Source organism: Narcine bancroftii, chromosome 13, assembly GCF_036971445.1.
Source record: "Narcine bancroftii isolate sNarBan1 chromosome 13, sNarBan1.hap1, whole genome shotgun sequence".
NCBI classification, from domain to species: domain Eukaryota; kingdom Metazoa; phylum Chordata; class Chondrichthyes; order Torpediniformes; family Narcinidae; genus Narcine; species Narcine bancroftii.
The window spans coordinates 71,055,800-71,078,753 of NC_091481.1; the positions used below are offsets into that span (position 1 = coordinate 71,055,800).

A 22,954-nucleotide genomic window follows, 5' to 3' on the forward strand; every position below is an offset into this window, starting at 1 on the left:
GGTAAGCCACCAGTCCCACTGGCTCTTGTCCCATACCATTGGATAGGGACTCATCCACAGGGTGGAGCCCCGTGTCATCGGGAGGAGAGCAGATCATACAAAGAGAATTATGCCAATTGGTAGACATCTGTTCATCCAATGGATACCTGTCCCTTTGGATGGAGAACGATTCCACTCACATTGATCAATCCCTTTGGTGGGAATCTCTCTGATTATCAGAGGGCCTTTCCAATGATGGAAACCAATTCTATTTGGAGATGGATTCTATTAAATGCAGCCATGTCCCATTAGATGGCACATACTCTGTTCTCGCTGATAACTTTAGGAAAGAGGTATAGGTGCCACAAGACTCACACCATCAGGCTGAGGAACAGCTTCTTCCCACGGGCAGTGAGAATGCTGAACAACCAAAGCATGACTCATGTGACTCAACTATTTATTAAACAATATTTATTTGTTTATTATATATTAATCACAATATTTATTAATAAACAATATTTATGGTCACTTCCTCATTGTTTTTCTTTATTGCACTAATTACACTGGACAATTAAAATTTTGCTCCCTGAACATTTTATGGATTTTATGGATTTTGGGCTGCAGATCACGAAAATCACCTTAAAATGTTCCTATCATGTACTGTTTTTTAGATATGACCAATTTTTTATAATTTCCTGTCATATTGTAAGTTTACTAGTACATTGCCCACAAAGCAAGCTGTTTTGGTCAGTCCAAGCATGCCTGGGGAGGCACCCAGTGCAGGTACTATACAAATGTTGTCGTAGGCCTGGGCATGCTTAGTCAGGATAGATGCTATAAAAGCAACTCACATGTACAGATGCTGTGCATTACATTGATATAGATTGAATGCACGTTGATGCACATGTTCTTCAGGTAATAGCATAGTGAGTGTACTTAACAATAGCATTTATTGTCCAATAAAATCTTAGTATTTAACATGTTAAATTCAATAAAAGTTTATGTTTCTCCAACTTCCTATGTGATACAGCAAATCTGAAATTATCTTGGTGTTCAGCTTGAAATTGCCTAGCATAATCCCCAATTTCTTTTCAGGAAGTGAACCTTTTGAAAAAAATGGTTACTTTTTAAAACCTTGTATTATGGAATTGTAATTTACAACAATTTTGGACCTGTAATGCATAAAACTGCGGCTGTAAAACAACACATTTCATGACACAGGGACAAACAATGAACCTGATACTGATTTATTTTATATATGTACTGCATATGTACTGTAATGAAACACAAAAGTCTGCAGATCCTGTGATTGTAGTGAAAGCACACCAAAATGCTGGAGGAACTCAGCCAGTCTTTCAGCGTTCAGATGTATTGTGGATGTTTCGAGCCTTAGCCCTTCAAGGAATAAGCAGAATGATCAAAAAGCAGGAAATCTCAGAATTCAGACAGTGCCTGCCTGGGGGAAGGAATCCAGACCAACAAAAGGTGTTAAATGGATGTGATAAGGGGAGATGAGAGAATTGATTATGGCTCTGTGAAAGGAAACATAAGAAAGGGAGGGAGTCAGAGCTAGGGGAAGGTGACAAGGGAAGAAGTGAGGGGGGTTAATGAAAGGCAGAAAAGTCTATATTATTGCCATCCGGTTGGAAGGAGCCCAGTCGGAAGATGAGGTGTTGTTCCTCCAATTTGCAGGTGGTCTCAGTCTGGCAGTGCATGAGACCACGGACAGACATGTCAGCGAGGGAATGGGATGGGGAATTGAAATGGGCGGCCACTGGGAGATCCCCACTATTGAAGTGGTGGAGTCAAGGTGCTCAACAAAGTGATCTCTTAGTCTGCACCCAGTCTCTCCAATGTAGAGGGGCCCACGACAGGAGCATGCAGTAGATGACCTGTCTGTATGTGTGTTATGTCGGGTTGTGTATCTGCATGTTTTGCATCGAGGGCCAGCAATGCTGATTCACCAGGTTGTAGTTGGGCAATCGGATGACAATAAATGTGAATATGCCAACCCAGAGCAGGGATGCCCACCCACCCACAGGGATGCCCACTCTTTCTCCCGTACCCAACTGCAGCCCCGGGGATGTCCACCCGCCCCCAAGGACGCCCAACCGGGGCGTCAAGGACCACCCGGACCAGGGGCGCCGACTCGCTCCGCACCGGGACCCACGTGTCCAGGCGGGGGGGGGGGGGGGGTCACGGGTACTATCCCTTTAAAAGCTCGGCTCTCAGCTCTGATTGGTCGAGCAAGGCCACGTCATATACTTTCCTGCTCAATGATTGGCTGCCAGGCCGGGCCCCCTCCTTCAGTTGACATGTGGAGTCGAAGCGCATCGGTGGTGTCGCGCCGGCTGTGGGGGCCCAGGCTCGGCCTGGAGCGGCTCCCAGGCCGGGTCTGCAGCGCCTTGGCCCAGCTTCACGCAGTGCTGGAGGCTGAGCTGGAGCGCATCCGCGGCGCGGGAACGTGGAAGGGCGAGCGGGTCATCACGTCCCGGCAGGGAGCGCACATCACGGTGCAAGGTCGCGGCGGAGGTAGCCCCGGGCCGGGGGGAGTGGGAGAGGAGGGGGGGAAGGAAGAAGGAAGGGGGGAGGGGGGAAGAGGGAGGGGGGAAGGAAGAAGGAAGGGGGGAGGGGGGAAGAGGGAGGGGGGAAGGAAGAAGGAAGGGGGGAGGAGAGGGGGAGGAGGGGGGAAGGGGGGGGGAGGGGGAAGGGGGGGAGGGGGGAGGGAGGGGGGGGAGGGAGGGGGGGGAGGGAGGAGGGGGGGGGAGGGAGGAGGGGGGGGGAGGGAGGAGGGGGGGGGGAGGGAGGAGGGGGGGGGAGGGAGGAGGGGGGGGAGGGGGTGGAGTGGGGGGGGAGGGGGTGGAGTGGGGAGGGGGAGGAGGGGGGAGGGGGAGGACCTCGGTAGGAGGGGAGTGAGAGAGAGAGATATGGGTCCCGGGGAGAAAGCAAGGTGGGTCTGGCAACACCTGTGCTGCCAGGCCTCTGTGACTCACCCCGCTGCATGTCTCACTGGCATTTCTGTGGGTCCCTTCCTGTCCCTCTAGTACAGTGGTTCTCCACTTTTTTTCCACGCTCAAACCACCTTGCACTAGTTAGTAAAGGATTACTTAATGTGAGTGAGTGGGAAAAAGTGGAGAACCACTGCTTTAGAACATAAGCAATAGGAGCAGAAAAAAAACAAGCATGCTCTGTTCAGTCTGTGGACGCAGCTCCACTGTTCCCCCTGACCCATATTCTTAAATTATCTGTGTCAATGAGGCAGCCTCTACTGCTTCACTGGGAAGAGAATTCCACAGATTCACTACTCTCTGGAGGAAGCAATTCTCTCAAACATCTCTCATTATCTCTCTTCCTGTCTGGGCTCAATGTGGGTTGAGTTGCTCTTGGTTGAGTGGAGGTGCTGGTGATTGACCAGTTTCACTCGTCCCGTAGATCAGCTCCACTCCATTCAAGTGGAAGGGAGACTGTGAAATAGTCGAGTTTTTTGGGGTCAAATTTGGTTTGGGGGGGGTGACTTACACGGGTCACACATTTGACCGCGGTGAGTACTTGTGCCGTTCAAGGCACTGGGAGTTCAGATGGCTGGGACTGGGTGGTAAGAATCACAAGCGGCAGTGAGGAGTTGGATAGGAGGGAGACCGATCAGCTCACTTTGCACCCAATGTCAGTGAAACCAAGATGATTGTGGACTTCAGGGGAACATGACCCAGTCCTCATTGAGGGTCAATAACTTCAAATTCCTGGGTGTCATCATCTCCGAGGATCTGTCCTGGAGCCTCTATGTTGATGCAATCACAAAAAAACCTCACCAATGTCTATTCTTTGTAAGGTGTTTGAGGAGATTCGGTATGTTACCGAAGACTCTTGTAAACTTCTACAGGTGGAACCGTGGAGAGCATTCTGGCTGGTTGCATCACTGCCTGGCATGGATAAGAAAAAAGTCCAGCAGGTTGTTAGCTTGGCCTGCGGCATCACAGGCACCAGATTTTACTCCATCGAGGACATCTACATGAGGCGGTGTCTTAAGAAAGCACCCTCTATCCTCAAAGACCCCCACCACTCAGGCCATGCCCTCTTCACTCTGCTACCATCAGGGAAAATGTACAGGGCCCTGAAGACTAGCACTCAGCAGCACAAGGACAGCTTCTTCCCCTCTGCCATCAGATTCATGAATGATCATTGAACCAAAGACACTGCCTTACTTTTCATGCAATGTTTTCTTGATATATAGTTGGTTATAATATGTATGTTTGACTATGATTACTGCAGCAAAACACTGAATTTCCTGACTTGTTCATGACAATAAATTCTGATTCTAAGTCTGCATTTGGGGATTCAGGAGTTCGGATGGGCAGGCGGACAGGGCCTAGAAGAGGGTGTCAGAACTGGGGGGTGGGGGAATGGTGACTTTTACATGGGATCCACTATTCTATGAGTATATCTGAGAAGGATTGGTGGGAATAATACATGTGTGTGGAGAGGGTGTTGACTGATATCTGCTTGATGCTGGCCTTCACGAAGATGGGATTATGTAACGTGGAGACCAGGGACCAGGTCGAACCCCTCAATTGTGCACCATTTACAATGATGACTCGTAGAAAGATTCTCAATGGTGATGATACAGAAACGGTGGGTCGGCAGGTTCTGATTAGGATGTTGTGATTCTGCAAAGGGTTAAAAATGGTTTCGATGAAGTCCTGGCAAATGAAGTTTAATGTGGGAAAATATGTTTCTGCTCCGTAAATGGTTATATGAGGTCAGGCACTTGGGTGAAGGGATTATTATTTAAATGTTGAGAAACTGCACACTGGAAAATGCTCTTTTTTTGGAAAAAAAAGGGTTTTTTCCTGATCACTTCAGGATGAACATGAATTTCATTTCAGATTTGCTGCATCATGTAGGAAGTTAGAGAAACATTACATTAACTTTGAATTTAGCCTGTTTAATTGCATAATGACGCTGACACATTGCGTTCATTCAACTGACCTAAAAATGTTTTGCCGCTGATTTTCGTTTGTACTCAGCATCTGATGCCTCTCGTGTCAGTGTCCAACATTGGTGGATTCCAGTTAACCTGATACCGCTTTTCCATGATCAGTGTCCTGGTGAAACTTTCACCATCGCTGTCACTGACGCCACTGAGATCAGCAGAGAAGACGTCCAAGTGGGAATGAAGAAAATGAATTTTTATTGACATGTTGCACGTTGTATGCTTGAAGCATATTAAAATTATGATAGGAAAATTTGAAGGTAATTTTTGTGATCAGCAGCCCAAAATCCATAAAATACTCCCAAAAGTGTTCAGGAAAATGATCCAGGACAATTGGAGATTGTTTTTCACCTTGTTGGGATGAGAGGGTTGTCCTGACAGTTTGTGTGTATTACATGGAGTTTAGAAGAATGGGGTGACTTTAATCATCTAAAGTTGTTGAGATGTTATCACTAATGGGAGAATCACGGAGACAAGAAGGTAACTACATTTAAAACTGAGGTGCATAGAAATAGAAATGCCTTCTTTCAGAAGGTAGTGATTCTCTGGCGTTTCCTGCCCCAAGGCTGCTGGAGGACGGACCATTGAATATATTTGATGGTGGAAAGATTGTGCAATTGAGGGTTATGAGGTACTGGCAATGAAGAGGAGTTGTGGGTTTGCGTTGGGGAAGCCATGATTGTATTGAATGGTGGACCAGGTTGGAGGGGCTCCCATTGTTCTTGTCTGGGTTGAGGGCAGTGCTTCTTAGTGAGGCCTAGCAATCATGAGAGCAGCCTATTGGAGAGTGTGTGAGGAGGGAGGGAGGTGCGGGGAATGAAGAGGCGACAATTGTTGGGTAGTTATTATTGGGTAATTAGCTGTGATGGGATTGGAGGGAGGTGCTGAGATTCCTCGGCTGGCAGTGATAGCAAAGCTCTGATATTTGGGAAGGACGCACCGTGTGGACCCTGTTGGCTCCGTACTGATGAGTGTATCACTGGGTGTTTGAGAAAGTCGGGCTCTCTCTCTCTTCCCCAGGGTGGGCCCTCCATCCATTAACCACCAGTTCCAGTTTCTCTCCCATTGTAGAGATTCTGAATTTCTTTGCGAACAACTACCTGGGCCTTTCCAGCCACAGTGCCGTGATGCAGTCAGGCATTGAAGCCCTGGAGCAGTATGGAGCAGGCCTCAGTTCCGTCCGATTCATTTGTGGTACTCAGGTTAGTCCTCGAACACTGAGACAAGATGTTCGGACCCAACACTGGAGAGCCTGTGTCATTGTGGATGCAGCACTGAGAGGAGGGATCTAAGGTTCTGAATCCTTCTCTTGGGCAGTAAACCAGCAGTTGGAAATCACCGGATCTGCTTCACTCGTGCTCACTTCAGTGTGTGTGTGTGTGTGTGTGTGTGTGTGTGTGTGTGTGTGTGTGTGTGTGTGTGTGTGTGTGTGTGTGTGTGTGCGCGTGTGCGCGCTCGCTCGCTCTCCCTCCCTTTCTCTTTCGACCCATCTTGGCCATTTTTCTCTCGTCACCTCTCAATCACTTCTCCCGGCACACCCCTCATTTTCTTCCCACCTTTGACATTTCCCAGATACTCCCTTTCCCTTCCTATCTGCCTCACACATCTCCTTCTCTCCCCACCAGCGCCTCCCACCCTCAACCAATTCTTCCTCCTCTTCCAACTTTGATGTCCCGAGTTCTCCTCCCTCCTCGCGGTGGACACACATCCCTGATCCTTGGCCTGTTCTTGCCTCATTCCCCAAGGTTGGGTAGTGATTCTGACCAGCTCTTTACACCACAGCAATGCAGCTCAAGCCCTGGGAGATGAGCTTACTGCAAACTGGGTTGGGGAGTGTGTTGTACTTTCACCAAGTAGCGCTAACAGTGGAGGCTGAGCTAACCTTTCTCCTTCTCTTTTTGCGTTTGGGTGCCTAGGACCTGCACAAGAACTTGGAGGCCAAGATTGCCAAATTTCACCAGAGAGAAGATGCTATTCTCTATGCCAGCTGTTTTGATGCCAATGCTGGGATTTTTGAGGTGGGACATATGCCATCTTTTGTCCACATCTCTTGCTATCAGAAACCCTGTGTAGGGTGGGTTTTTGCTTTAACAGCGATCTCTAATGCTGTGGGTTGTTCAGGGGTTTGCATTTTTGCAGAATGAGGCAGATTATTAACCATAACCATATAACCATTTACAGAGCGGAAACAGGCCATGTCAGCCTTTCGAGTTCATGTACATCAACACCTGGGGCTGTATTTTTCAATCATGCAAGGGTCCTGGTCACATTTTTAACATGGAGACAGGAGGACCTGTTGACGTTGCATGAATCAAAAGTGCAATAGCTTCAGGCAGACAAACCGGGTCACTACGTACCTGCTGGAAGGGCCTGAAGAGCTTGAGTCCACTGTTCATGTAGTTCCCGAGCTACTGTTCTAGTTGAATTTACTGCGATTTGAGTGATCTTGATGGTTGATTTGTTTAAAGATTTGGCATTTTAAGTCTGATTGTGGGATGTTTTATAGGGGTGGCTATTACAGCGCCAGTGACCTGGGTTTTAAATCTGCCGCTGTCTACATGGGTTTTCTCCGGAGGCTCCGATTCCCTCCCACCATTCAAACCGTACAGGGGTTGTAGGTTAATTGGGAGTGATTGGGCTGGAAGTACCCATTACCGTGCTGTACATTCAAATTAAATGTGCTTTCTCCCAGTAAACTTGTCCTGTAATTGTTAGTTGTTTTTATTGCCTTAACTATTTGGATAAAGTAGATAAAAGCGTCACACCTCTGGGATCTCATCTCCTGAGAGATCTGCTCAGTGGAAAGGACCACACTAAGCTCTGCTGTCAGATTCTTGCCCACGACTCTGTGCCATGGTTTATTGTGGCCGAATGTTGTTCATCAGACCCCTATGCTGGACCTGTGAGAAATGATGATCAGAAAGTTTGATTCCGGAGAGGAGTCACGTGAAGGAGTAGTGGCCGGTCGGGGAACTCCAGCCCTCTCCAGAAAAGTAAAAAAAAGACAGTGTAAAAACTAAGGCACAAACACAAAAACCAAAATAAAGTGAAAATAAAGGTGTGGAGAAAATGGCAGCGAAAAAAGAAAAGCCAAAAGCAACGGGAAGAAGAGAAGAAGAAAGGACGTCGGAAGAAGAAGGTGAAGGCCTTACCTGTCCGAGGAGGCCCGCCGCGGAGAGAGAAGCCCGCTCCCTAAGGTCAGTTGAAGCCCCAAACTCGGGACTACAAAAATGGCTCACGGAGCCGCAAAAGTGCGCAACAGCGCATGCGTGAGACAAAAATAACACTGACGGGAGGGGGGACCAGCTGAGGAGTCGATCTCCACAGCTGAAATTGACAACCACAACAAAGCAGCAAGAGGAAAACACAGAAAATAACGAGAGCATGAAAGAAGAGAGTAAAAAGAAATCAAAGAAACAACAGATAACCAACCCAGAGGAAGAAGACCAGCAGCAAGACACTTCTTGTAAAAATAAGAAGACCAAAAATACCCAACAAAATAAAATAAACAACCCAACAAGAAAACCAGAAGAGACAGAGGTAAAAGACACAGATCCTGGAGTGGACTCAGAAGAAGAGGAGGAAGAACACAGAGAAATGGAAGATGAAGGGAAGGGCAAGTACATGGATATATATATTTTTTAAAGACTATATGGAAACAGTAAAAGAATGGCAGTCACAAGAATTCAGTGAAATAAAAAGAAGAATAAAAAGTACAGAAGAAAAAGTGAATAGATTAGAGATGATCATGACAGATATAGGAAAAAGAGTGGACAAGGTGGAAGAACGAGAAAAAGCCATAGAAATGGAAGTAGATGACTTAAAAAAGAAATTAGAAGAATCTGATAAAAAAGTTAAAGAGACACAGGAGCTGTTAGCTCAGAAGATAGATATAATGGAAAATTATAATAGAAGAAACAATATAAAGATAGTGGGCCTTAAGGAAGATGAAGAAGGCAAAAATATGAAAGAATTTATAAAAGAATGGATCCCCAGGGTCCTAGGAAGACCAGAATTACAGAAAGAAATGGAAATAGAAAGGGCACACAGAACATTAGCCCCTAAACCACAACCACAACAAAAACCAAGATCCATTTTAGTAAAATTCCTAAGATATACAACAAGAGAAAATATATTGGAGAAAGCAATGAGGAAAATAAGAGAAGACAAAAAACCACTGGAATACAAAGGTCAAAAATTTTTTTTCTATCCAGATATAAGTTTTGAACTCCTGAAGAAGAGGAAGGAGTTTAATGCAGCAAAAACGATCCTATGGAAAAAGATATAAATTTATGCTAAAGTATCCAGCGGTACTTAAAATAGTTATTCCAGGGCAGCGAAACAGACTATTCTTGGATCCGGAGGAAGCAAGAAAATTTGCAGAACAACTACAAAACAGACAGAGAGAGGAAGATATGTAACGAGAACAAAAATGACCACAAACTATATGTATGTGTGTATTTAGGTGTATATATATATATATATATATATATATATGTGTGTGTGTGTGTGTATGTGTATATATATATATATATATATATATATATAATAAAATAGAATATAGGTAAGAACTAAGAAGGGGAAGAAAGGAAGTATGGGGGGAATTAAGAGAGTGACCTTTGTTGTATATGAAAATTAAAATCTTTTCTGGGGGGTGCTGGGTGGGGAAGAGTTACGGTCACTGCGAAATCAGGTGATGTTTGCGAGTGAATTCGCAAATCCAAATGGAGAGGGGAGATGTGGTTGCCCGATAAGGGACAAAGGGAAACTCAGAAAGGGGATGGACTATTGGGGTTAAAGGAATTTTAGATAGGAGAATAGTGGAAATATTTTATGTTTTAGAAATGTTGTCTTATAATGTGTTCAAAAAAAGAAAGCAGAAATGGATAAGAAGGAAAGGTGATGATGAGGAAACGGAAAGGAAAGATAAACAAAGTATGAAATGGCTATGTTGAACTATATGACTTTAAATATTAATGGAATACATAACCAAATCAAAAGAAAGAAACTGCTAAATTTACTGGAAAAAAAAATTGATATAGCATTCGTACAAGAAACACACTTAACTGAAGTGGAGCACAAGAAATTAAAGAGAGATTGGATAGGACATGTAACAGCAGCGTCATATAATTCAAAAGCTAAAGGAGTAGCTATATTAATCAGTAAAAATGTACCAATCAAAATAGAAGAGGAAGTAATAGATCCAGCAGGGAGATATGTAATTATAAAATGTCAGATATATTCAGAGTTTTGGAATTTACTCAATGTATATTCCCCTAACGAAGAAGATCAAAAATTTATGCAAGATATTTTTTTGAAGATAGCAGACATGCTAACCCTAACCCTAACCCTAACCCTAATATGCGATTTCAACCTTAATTTGGATACAAACATGGATAAAACTGGGAAAAAAATTAACAGAAAGAACAAAGTAACCAAATTTATAATTAAATCGATGCAAGAAATGCAACTTTTGGATAAATGGAGGAAACAACACCCAAAAGAAAAGGAATATTCATATTATTCGGGTAGACATAAAACATACTCAAGAATAGACCTATTCCTGTTATCAGCTCGCATGCAAGACAGAGTTAGGAAAACAGAATATAAAGCTAGACTATTATCGGACCACTCACCCCTGATATTGACAATAGAGTTAGAGGACATCCCACCAAGAATGTATAGATGGAGATTAAACTCCATGCTACTTAAAAGGCAGGATTTTAGCGAATTCATTGAATGACAAATTAAAATGTACTTTGAAATAAATACGGAATCAGTGAAAGATAAGTTTATACTATGGGATGCAATGAAAGCGTTAATCAGAGGGCAAATAATAAGTTATGTAACCAAGATGAAGAAGGACTACAATCAGAAAACAGCAGTTGGAAAGGGAAATAGCAAATATAGAAAAAGAAATAGCAATGAAGGAAGACACAACTAAAAGAAGAGAATTGGCAGATAAAACAATAAAATATGAAACACTACAAACCTATAAGGTGGAGAAGAACATAATGAAGACAAAACTGAAATATGAACTAGGAGAAAAAACGCACAAAATTCTAGCGTGGCAGCTTAAGACAGAACAAACTAAGAATGGTATTGGCATTAAGGAAAAAAGACAAGCAAATCACATATAATCCAACGGAGATTAATGAAAACTTCAGAGAATTCTAAGAACAATTATATCAAACTGAAAACGAAGGGAAAGAAGACAAAATAGATGAATTTTTAACTAAAATTGAACTACCGAAATTACAAACAGAGGTACAAAATAAATTAACAGAACCATTTGAAATAGTAGAAATACAAGAGATAATAAAAAAACTACCGAATAATAAAACACCAGGAGAGGATGGATTCCCAATGGAATTCTATAAAACATTTAAAGATTTATTAATTCCTCCCCTCCTGGAAGTAATCAACCAGATTGATAAAACACAAAGTTTACCAGATTCATGCAAAACAGCAATAATTACAGTAACACCAAAGACAGGGAAAGATCCACTCGCACCAACATCATATAGACCAATATCTTTACTTAACACAGATTATAAGATAATAGCTAAATTATTAGCAAACAGATTAGCCGACTATGTACCAAAAATAGTAAATCTAGACCAAATTGGATTTATTAAAAAAAGACGAACACAGACAATATTTGTAAATTTATTAACTTAATTCATGCAGTAGAAGGAAATAAAGCTCCAACAGTAGCGGTTGCTTTAGACGCAGAGAAGGCCTTTGATGGGGTAGAATGGAATTATTTATTCAAAGTACTACAAAAATTCAGCTTACCAGAGAAATATATTAATTGGATTAAAGCATTATATAAGGGGCCATTGGCGAAAGTGACAGTAAATGGATATATATCAAAACAATTTAACTTAAGCAGATCAACAAGGCAGGGATGCCAACTATCACCTTTATTGTTCGCGTTAGCCATAGAACCACTAGCAGAACTGATAAGAACAGAAAATAAAATAAAAGGGATAAAAATAAAAGACAAGGAATATAAAATCAGTTTATTTGCAGATGACGTTATAGTATACTTAGCAGAACCAGAAATATCAATAAAAGAAATTGAAAGAATATGGAGAAGTGTCGGGGTACAAGATTAACGCAAATAAAAGTGAAGCAATGCCAGTGAATAATGCGGATTTCTCAAAATTTGAGAAAGAATCACCATTCAGATGGCAAACGCAAGCAATGCGATACCTAGATATACAAATAAATAAAAACCTCGGCCATCTATATAAACTCAATTATTATCCACTGATAAAAAAAATTACAAGACGACTTAGAGCATTGGAAAGACTTACCACTAACACTAATAGAAAGGATAAACTATTAAAATGAACATTTTCCCAAGGATACAATACCTATTTCAGGCATTGCCAATACACTTGACAGAGAAATTCTTCAAGGAGTTAAAGAAAATAATAAGGAAATTTTTATGGAAAGGGGGGAAACTGAGGATAGCACTAGATAAATTAACAGAATGGTATAAACAAGGAGGCTTACAACTGCCAAACTTTAAAAATTATTATAGAGCCGTACAATTAAGATACCTATCAGATTTTTATCAAACAAGGGAAAAGCCAGATTGGACTAGATTAGAACTAGACAAAATAGGGGAGAAGATACCTGAACATATTATATAAATGGAATGAAAAATTGGTACAATGTAGGAATTCTCCAGTATTACATCATCTGTTCAATATTTGGAAGAAGATTCATGTAGAAAGGAATAAAACAAATTACCAACTACCAAAACTAATACTGATGCAAAATCAGCTAATCCCTTTTACAATAGATACCCTTTCCTTTAGAGAATGGGAGAAAAAAGGGATCAAAAGTATAGAAAATTGTTTTTCGGGAAATAAATTATTATCCTTTGAACAAATGAAGGATAAATATAATATAACTCACGATACAGTGTTGGCATACTACCAACTGAAATCCTACTTGAAGGACAAATTGGGAAGCAGTCTGAGGATACCAGAGGAAAGTAATTTTGAATATGTGATTACAGACACAATGATAATCAAAAAATTTATAACAAACATGTATATTAAACTACAAGAAAAGGAGAATGAGGAAACATGGTAAAACTAAACAAAAATGGGAACAAGATCTAAACATAAAGATAAAGAATGAAACATGGGAGAAGTTATGCTCAGGAACTGTGAGAAATACAATAAATACGAGGTTACGTATGATACAATATAACTGGATTCACAGGCTATATATTACACCTCAAAAGTTAAATAAATGGGACCCAACAGTATCAGACAGATGTTTTCGCTGTAAAAAGGAAATGGGAACAACAATTCATGCAATTTGGACATGTGAGAAAGTGAAAAAATTTTGGGAATATCTAAACCAGATATTAAATAAAATCACAAAAAGCAATATACCAAAAAACCCAGAGATCTTCCTCCTAAGTAACATAAAAAACAAAGAATTTGGATTCGATTTGGATGGTGCACAAAAAAGATTTGTTAGGATAGCCCTAGCTGTAGCAAAAAAATGTATTATGTCAGCCTGGAAATTAGAAGATAACTTGAGAATACAACAATGGTATATAGAAATGAATAAATGTATTCCATTAGAAAAAATAACATATAATTTAAGAAATAACATTACAATATTTGAACAAATATGGGAGCCATACATGAAACATAATAGAGAAAACCTACCGTGGACATCTACCACCTAAAATGACAGAAGGAGAAGAGAATGAAAAGAATTGACTCAGTGGAATTTCTTGTTTATTTTTATTGAGTGACAACATTGTTTGACGGGTTTAATGTATCTTACTTTCTGAACTTTAAATAAATGGGAGGGGAGCTAGGGAGGAAGGGGGGGGGAGAAAACGACACTTTAAGAAGGAAAATGTATGTATCTTGATCAATATGGTTTATAGTGTGAAAAATAAAAAAAAAGTTTGATTCCATGGAAAAATAATGTTAATATAGCTCGTTGGCATAATGAATTGAGAGTTTGCATTTACACGTAAAAAAAAACATAAAATTTGCAGTTTTAAAAACAAAAGTTTGATTCCAGCCAAAGCAAGTTCACGTCCTATCCTCCTTCCTCTCACAGGTCTTGTTGTCCCCTGAGGATGCACTGCTGTCTGATGAACTGAACCACGCGTCCATTATCGATGGGGTCAGACTCTGCAAGACCAACAAGTACCGTTACAAGCACATGGACCTCGATGATCTGGAGAGCAAGTTGAAGGAAGCTCAGGTACATTCAGCTCATCTCTGCAAGTTATAGGCACCACAGTGGGTAGAGCAGTTGCTGCATCATGCCAGCGACTGACTTTGCCCCTGGGTTTACCCCGGATGTGCTTGCATTCCCAAAGACCTGGAGTTTGTAAATCATCACGCTCGTTTTAAGGGTTGGTGTGACACTATTATAGCACCAGTGACCCGGGTTGGAGTCCTGCGCTGTCTGTAAGGAGTTTGCACATTCTCCCTGTGTCTGGGTGGGTTTCCTCCAGGTGCTCCGGTTTCCTCTCTCCCTTCAAAAAATGGACCGGAGGGTGGGGCTGTAGGGGGGTTGCAGGTGAGTTTGGGAGAAATTGGGTGTCATGGGCTTAAATATCTGGAATTGGCTTCTGCCATGTTGTAAATATAATTTAAAAAATTAAAAATTTAAATGACAGAAGAATAGGAGAGAATAGGTTACAGAATAATGAGAGTAACTGATGACATTGTTATTAGAAGCTAGCACAGACCTATAGGCTGAATGGTCTGTGTTGCAATCAGTTAATAAAACTCTAATGTTACTAAAATTACTTTTGCAAGAGTCAGACGGAGGTTGGCTCTCATTTATACTTTGCTGCCCATACATTTTGTCTTCTCTAGGCCAGCTGTGGAGGCCAAGTCATTGGCGATGTGTAAGGCAGAGGTAGACACGACTTTGATCAGGAAGGGAATCACAGATTATGGGGAGCGGGCGGGAATGGAGGTGAAATGAATGGGAAATCTGCCATGATGAACATTCATTTGCTGTCCCTGTGACCGTGGCTTCCCCCTCCCCAACCGAGCGTTGTGGGGTCCTCCCACATTCTAATTCCATGCAGATTGGCCCCCAGAGTGTAGGTGAGGGAAGTGCACTGGAATGTGGGGAGAGTAAAATGGAATTAATGTGTTCTGTAAATCGGGCCTGATAGTCAGTGTGGTTGGGCCGAATAGCCTGTTTTCATGTAGCACAATAACAGGCCAATAACGAGTCTGTGCTGCCCAATAACAACCAATTAACCTACGCCCCTGGTACATTTCAAATGGTGGGAATATACTAGAGCTCCCAGAGGAAACCCACACAGACACAGGGAGAACGTACAAACTTCTAAAGACAAGCACAGGTCAGCTTCTTCCCCACTGCCATCAGATTCCTGAATGGACAATAAACTAAAGACAGGGCCTTACTTTTCAAGCACCGTTATTTTTATGTTTTACAGTAATGTTGTAAGATGGTTATAATATGAGTGCTTGCACTTGATGCTGTTGCAAAACATCGAATTTCCTGACTTGTTCATGACAATAAATTTGATTCTGAAAACAATGCTGGAGAAACTCAGCAGGTTCTACAGCGTCCAGAGGACATAGAGATACATAATCAACATTTCGGGCTTGAGCCCTTCATCAAGTTGTAAGAAAAAGCAGACAGGCCCCTGAATAAAGTGGGGGGGAGGAGATCCCTTTGAATCTAGGGCTATCAAAATTTACCCACCCGACTCGTTTTTATTCCTCCTTTACTTTGAATTTTAAAAATACTGCCCAAGAATCCGAAAATGCGGACCGACACAATCCCTGGATTTAGGACGTCTACTGTATTATCAAATCGTATAATGTCGAGCTTGCTTCCAGAAAGATTGGCTGAGGAACATGTACCTGTTTAAAAGGGAACTTTAGATGGGGGAGGGCGCGGGGGGAAGGAAAGGATGGGCAGCTGTCTGTGGATGGCCCAGTTGAATGGAATGATCTGCTGCCCATCTGAAAATTGTGTGTTCTCTTCCAGAAACACCGGATCAAAATGATCGTTACAGACGGGGTTTTCTCCATGGATGGTGACGTGGCTCCACTGAAAGAGATATGTGACCTTGCGGAGAAATACAATGCACTGGTCTTCATTGATGACTGCCATGCCACCGGGTTCATGGGCCCCAATGGACGGTACAGAGTGCTGCTGTGTCCATGTCTGCCCACTGAGGAGTTTGGGTGGGGGGGGAAGGGGAGTTGCTTAGAGGCCTGATGTTGCGGACATAATCTTTTTGAGTGGGTTTCCTGTTCAGGTCTTAAAGTGAAACCCAAAAATCGAAAAACATCCATCATAATTTCCCCAACGATGCAGGGAGTTTATTTTTGGGGTTATTTTCCACCCAGCTTTTTCCCAGGGCAATGATATTGTCATTGAGTGAACAAAGAAGTTGCATTTAAATTTTTTTGGACACAGCACAATAACAGCCCATGCTGCTCAATTTACACCCAATTGACCTACAAATCCTGTACTTTTGAAGGATGGGAGGGAACCGGAGCACCCGGGAAAATCCACGCATACACGTGGAGAACATATCAATTCCTTACAGACAGCACTGGATTAGAACCCATTCGCTGGTGTGCTAACTGCTACCGTTATCCATGCTGCCCCATGTTAAATGTTAAAGTTGACTTGCCAGACTAGTCACAGAAGAAGTTGGGGAGACTCAGCATGTCAGGCAGCATCTGTAGGAAGAAATGGTCAGTTAGTGTTTCGGGTTGGGACCCTCCATCGAGACTGACGTTGTCATAGTTTAATATGGGATATGCCTCGATCTCCAACTCGTGATTGGGGTGTCTGGGGGTGATGCATTGGGAACAGACCCCAAGGCAGTCCCTAACCTGGCCATCCAGGGAATCCTTGATCCTCTCATTCAATATGTACACATCACAGAAAGTTTACCACACCGGGCCTTAAGCAATACGTCTTGCTTCCAACTTGCTGTGTGTTCTAATCTTCCCACCATCGGTCCCATTTCACAGTGGCATCCAGACAGTATTAAACTAAACGCAGCGTGACTGAGTGAAATTTTGTTCCTTTTTCTGGGACAGGGGGACGGATGAGCTACTGGGAGTGATGGACAGAGTTCACATAGTTAACTCGACTCTCGGGAAAGCACTGGGTGGAGCAGCAGGTGAGTGGGGACAGACTGAAAAGGGTCACAATTGGAAACTGTAAGGGTCAGTACACGGTTTAGCTTCCCAGTGTACGTACAATTGTGAATAATGACACCTGGGTCCCTCAAAAACCATTGTTCCAATCTTTCACCTTTGCTCTGTCTGCACCAGTAACAGGGACCTCCCAATTCTACATCCCACTCCCGTGCTGACGTGTCTCTCCATGGTCTCATGCAGGGACAAACCAAGGCCACCCATAAATTGGAGGAACAACACCTAATTTTCCATCTGGGCGCTCTCCAACCAGATGGCATTAACATCAATTTTTTCAGTTTCTGCTAGTCCACTCCCCCATTCTCCCTCCATTCCCCATCCCTCTGTCTTCATTCCTCCAGCTCTCCACCCCTTCCCTCCATTCACAGAGTTATCTCCCCTTATCTACCTATTACCTCCTGCCTTTGGGACAGTTCTCCTACCCCCCCCCCCCCCTCACCTTTTATGTACAGGCACCTGCCTACATGTTGCTCATACCTTGACGAAAGGCTCAAGCCTGAAATGTCAGTTGTGTATCTTTATCTTTGCTCTATAAAGTACACTTTGACCTTAGTTTCTCCAGCTTTGTTTTTTTATTTGTCTGCTGAGGTGGAGGACTTGAATGTTTTCCATCTGTTCTGTCCACACATGTGCACTTGGTGAACCTGCGACAACGTGCGAAAACCAGCCTGTTGCTTTTCCCTCTGTCTCCGGGCTGATGCATGGCCCCAGTTATATTTACTATGAGTACAGAATGTCACTGGATCTCACTTGTATAGTTACCCATTGGAATTGGATTCCGTGTTTGTCACTGGGAGCAGATCCAGTGACCTTCGCCTCGCCATTATTCCAAAGCTCTGCGATTATGGAGGTAAATGTTACATAGAGGTTATAGGTGGCAAGTTGAATCCGAGTGAATGAGAGTGGAGGTCTCTTCTTGAGTCGGTGGAACTCTGAAACCAGCGTTACTCCCATGCTGAGTTTGCTGGCTAGAAGTCTCCACTGGAAGCAGCCTTGACTCCCCCTCGCTGAGGCAGCTCCATCCAAGGAGCACCACTTCTCTTATGCAGTCTCACTGCCTTGGGGAATTGCCATGAATGGCTAGGGGCTTTCAGGATGGCCACAGCCTCTGTGGGATCAATTGTAACTGAGGGATCAGTGAATGAAGTTGGCTCAGAAAATGAGAATTTACTGTAATCTGCAGCCCTCGCCTTTGTGTGAGGTGGGGGATGAGGGAATGGTGGTGGAGCTCTCGTTGTCACCGGCTCCGTGGACAGCTGATCCTCATGCTCTTTCTGCATCGTCAACTGAACCCTTGACATGATTCTACTCTTAGGTGGTTACACCACAGGGCCCAAGGCTGTGGTCGACCTACTGCGGCAGCGCTCTCGGCCCTATCTCTTCTCCAACACGCTGCCCCCTCCCGTGGTGGGATGTGCCTCCAAAGCCCTGGATCTCTTAATGAACAGCAATGCCATTGCCCAAACCATGGCATCCAAGACAAAGAGGTAGGTCTCTCTTGTCAGCCCACAGGTTATCTGATGGGGAAGGGAAGAGGTCTATTCCTCACCAATCTGATTTTTTACCTAGTACAGTAGAATCTCCATTATCTGGCACCTATGGGGATTTCAGATGCCGCATATGCAAATTTTTCGGATGCTTGAGACACTCTGTTACAATGCTTAACTAATAAACCTGAATTAAGAACAAACTGTTTAAAAGATGAGTGCAAAATGTAAAGTAACTTGAAAAAACCATTAGTATTGTTGTGTATAATTATGTAAAGTTCACTTTAATCGGGTAATTCCTGTAACGTACAAAATTGCAATTTGAACCCTGGTCACTGGCGCTGTAACAGCGTTGCATTAACCACTGGGTGCCACCATCATAAGCCCCTTTTACACTTGCATCCCATTAAATTGGCCGTTCAATGTCCTGGGATAGGAATGGGGATTTGGCTTTTCCCACTTGACCAAATGGGACACTGAACACTTTCTCACTTGCAAAGAGCCATCACGGGGTTAGGAGTGTTCTGCCTTTTACTGGGGATTGAGTGATAGTGGACCTGCCCTAAATCCTGATCAATGAATTATTTGAACAAAATGAATCGTGAATAATTATAACGTAATTAAGCTTTTTGTACAACACATTACGAGCACTTCAGCCCCTGTGGTTGACGTGCTGACCAATAGCAATAAATAGCAATAGTGGACAATTTTTAAACAGCGTGGGACAGTTGGTAGCTTTTCCCCCACGGTCTTTGTAAATTGTGCGCTACAACACTACCAACTTTCTCTCGACTTTCCTATGGGAAAGTTTACACCTTCATTTACTAGGGGTCGAGGCTGTCAATCCTTGGCGTGAGATGACGTCAGCTGACGCCGATGTTGAGCTGATTTTGCTTTCACGCTAGTCACTTTAAAAGCTGATTGTCCTGGGATCACTTTCAAGTGTGAAAGGGGCTTTTAAATGAACCCCCCCCCCCCCCCCGCCTTAATAATACATTTAATAATACAGGTATGCGCTGCTTAACGTCCATGATGAGTTCTGTGAAACTGGGCGTTAGGTTGTGGACATTGTGCAAACATCATCTTATATACTTAGCAAAGCTACATGGGATATTGAACTTGCAATAAATTAAACTGTTTAAATTTATTTTCACTTTTTAAACTTTTATGTAAACACTTTCTTAGTCGATATCACACACATCACTGTTCTCAACTCCGTCCTAGTGTCCTGGAAGAGATTCAGGTCGGAGGATGTTGGCTTCTTCAGGAGGGTAGCTGTCGGCAGTGGGGAGGGTAGGTGTTGGTAGCGGGGAGGGTAGGTGTCGGCAGCGCGGAGGGTAGTAATCCGCAGTGGGGAGGGTAGCTGTCACCAGCGGGGAGGGAAGGTGTCGGCAGCGGGGAGGGTAGGTATCCGCAGCGGGGAGGGTAGGTATCCGCAGCGGGGAGGGTGGCTGTCACCAGCGGGGAGGGTGGCTGTCAGTGGGTCACCAGCTGACTGTCATCAGCCTTCCCGCTCCAGTCTTGTTCGCCTTTTCTCCATAAATGTCTTGATATGCAGCAAGCACTGCACGAGATTCCTCTCTGATAGTGTTTGGGTCCATCTCCTCAACAAGCTGTTGAGGTCTGTGAAGAATCTGGCTCACCCCTTAACAGCGAACCTCCTGCACCAGTTCGTCTTCTCCCTCTGCAGTTTCCTTTCCCCTCCCCTCTTCTTCAGTTCTGGCTACGTCCCGTTCTTGTGTTCTCTGATCGGGATTTTTGACAATTCCATTATAACCCTATCGGACCACAGATGTGGATAGAGTCAGACATTAAGTGCCGCACACCTCTATACAGTATTAATAAAGACTCTCACTAGGCAGGGATATGGAGAAAACTTTGGGAGAGTCGACCCAGCGGTGAGCGGCGTCGACCAGCTCTTCATCCTGGGCGCTGGCATTTTACTCAAAGACCACTTTATTCAAACAGCTGCTGTGACTGGGGCGCGACCTGGGTGCTCCTCTGGCTGAATGTTTGCTCCCATCTTGGGAGCTTGTGTCTGCTTCAGAGGACATTTAAAATTTTAAACTTTTATTTATTCGTATTAATCTTATTTATTTATTTTCTTCCGCAGGGTTTTTTGCTTGGTTGCTTTGATTTCTGGTTGATTGAATTCTGGATAACTGGGATTTACTAGGATGGGTGGTGAGGGCCCTGAAGGCGGAGGGACTGGGAAGGAGGGGGGAGCGTTCCACAAGCTGAGAGATCGGCTCAGACACTGTCACTATTGGACAGTGTGTGGCTTTGGAAACGGGCTGGGCTGTTTGAGGTAAGGGGCTTCTCATAAAGGGCGGTGAGTGGGACAAGCTGCTGAGGCTGGACAATCAAACAGCAGAGGCAGGTCACAGGAACATGATAATTAAAATGGCTGAATGGCCTCCTGAAGCTGCGGGTGGGGCAGGTTGTGGATAATGGGAGATATTCCGCCACTCAGTGGAATCATAGAAGGAAGTGCCCTGGGAGGGAACAGCAGGGTAGGGGAGATCCTGCAGCATCATCGTGAGGAGGGGACGTACACGGGAGCCCATGGATCATAGGAAGCTGGGGACAAACTCTGGATGTACAGAGAGGCAAGAGAAACTGCAGGCTCACTTGGAAGGGGCGAGGGCAGGAAATTATAGAGCATGTCTTACATGATGTTTAATTGGCTGCTTTGCACAGATTCCGAAGTCAGATGACAGCAGCGGGGTTCACCATCGGTGGAGCAGACCATCCCATCTGCCCTGTGATGTTGGGCGATGCCCGTCTGGCATCTACCATGGCAGATGACATGCTTCAGCGGGGTAAGTTCGTGAGGCTGGTGAGAGCACAGCTGTCTCCGGCAGCCCTCTTGGGAGGCTGGTGTCTGCGCAGCCTTCTGAGTCCTCCTCTGTCAACCCACAGCCCTCTAGGGAATGCCCCAGCCACATACTCTCTCCTGTTCCCTGGCCGGCCGCCCATCCGAGCTTCCGACACCCTAACGGTGGACCCTCGCTCCGGCCTCACACCCATCCGAGGTCCTGATGCCTTGAATGACACAGGTACTTGTAGTACATGTAAAAGTCGACCCCCCCCCCCCATAATTTGACCCCAAAAAAATGTATATATATTTTTTATTCTTCGATAACCCTCTGCATTGTCCACAGTTCCACCGATCTTGGTGTCACCCACAAACGTACTAACCCACTTTTTATTCAAGTCATTTATAAAGAGAGCAACCACAGAGATCCCAACACAGATCCTGTGGAACACCACTGGCCATAGACCTCCAGGACAGCACCCTTCCACTGCTACCCTCTGTCTTCAAGTGCCCTGCTAGTCCTGAATCCCAGTTTGATGGCACACTGTGTGGAATTGACTTCCAAGGATTCTTCTCCAGCCAGAGTTTCCTGAATCCAATCTAACATCCAGTGCCTCTTGTCTCTGCTTAGGGATCTACGTGATTGGCTTCAGCTACCCTGTGGTGCCCAAGGGCAAAGCACGAATCCGGGTGCAGATCTCTGCATCCCACAGTGACCGGGATATTGACCAATGTGTGCAGGCCTTCCTGGAAGTCGGCCGCAAACACGGAGTGATTCCTTGAAGGGCTTTTAAATCCTTGCAGCTGATTGTGAGTGGAATGAATCATATTGACAAAATCAATCATGTTTACACTCCAAAAGAAAAATACTCCGAACATTATTTTTCCAGATAAACCAATTTTATCAGGGTTCACTCACTCTGCCTTTGTGCCTGTTTTTAGAAGGATGTGTCCAATGTGAGAAACTATTTTCTTTCAGGTGGCAAATATAAAATCGAGTATTGCAGCTAATGATTATTGAATTCCCTGCTCCTGAATATTTGGGATCCCTTCCTCTGGTGTGTCACGTCTGGATGGTGGCACTCCCGGTGTTTGAAGTATTTATCTAATGTGATGTGATAGTGAATTTAATGTCGTAGCCATTGTACGATGTACATTTGCACCAACTTTCTTGCTGCAGCCAATCAGATTGGGAGGCGGGAACTCAGTGTTGGCTGAGTCTCACAATGAATAAGAATCTGACAGCTCCTCTGGTTAACCCTGGAGGGAAAATGTACGTAGTTCACTGGAACTACCAGCAGTGTGATGGATAAAGGTACAAACCACAACAAAGCTGTGCTGAGACCTTTTGATTTGAGAGATATCCCCAGGATGTTGTTTCAGGTACGAGACACTAGGTTCACTTTAATTGGAGCAGAGGCTGAGGGGGAATTAAATGGAGGTGAACAAAATTGAA

At 44.0% G+C, this 22,954-nt stretch overlaps 1 protein-coding gene across 1 annotated transcript; it reads left to right on the forward strand.

Annotated features, from left to right (window-relative positions):
- The first annotated feature begins 2,273 nt into the window (after nt 1-2,273).
- On the forward strand, nt 2,274-22,954 carry gcat (glycine C-acetyltransferase). Its single transcript, XM_069907587.1, has 9 exons — nt 2,274-2,511; nt 6,041-6,171; nt 6,886-6,987; nt 14,078-14,224; nt 16,004-16,158; nt 17,074-17,156; nt 18,509-18,680; nt 21,381-21,502; nt 22,130-22,954. The coding sequence occupies exons 1-9, from the start codon at nt 2,295-2,297 to the stop codon at nt 22,279-22,281; spliced, it is 1,281 nt and encodes a 426-aa protein (XP_069763688.1). The 5' UTR covers nt 2,274-2,294; the 3' UTR covers nt 22,282-22,954.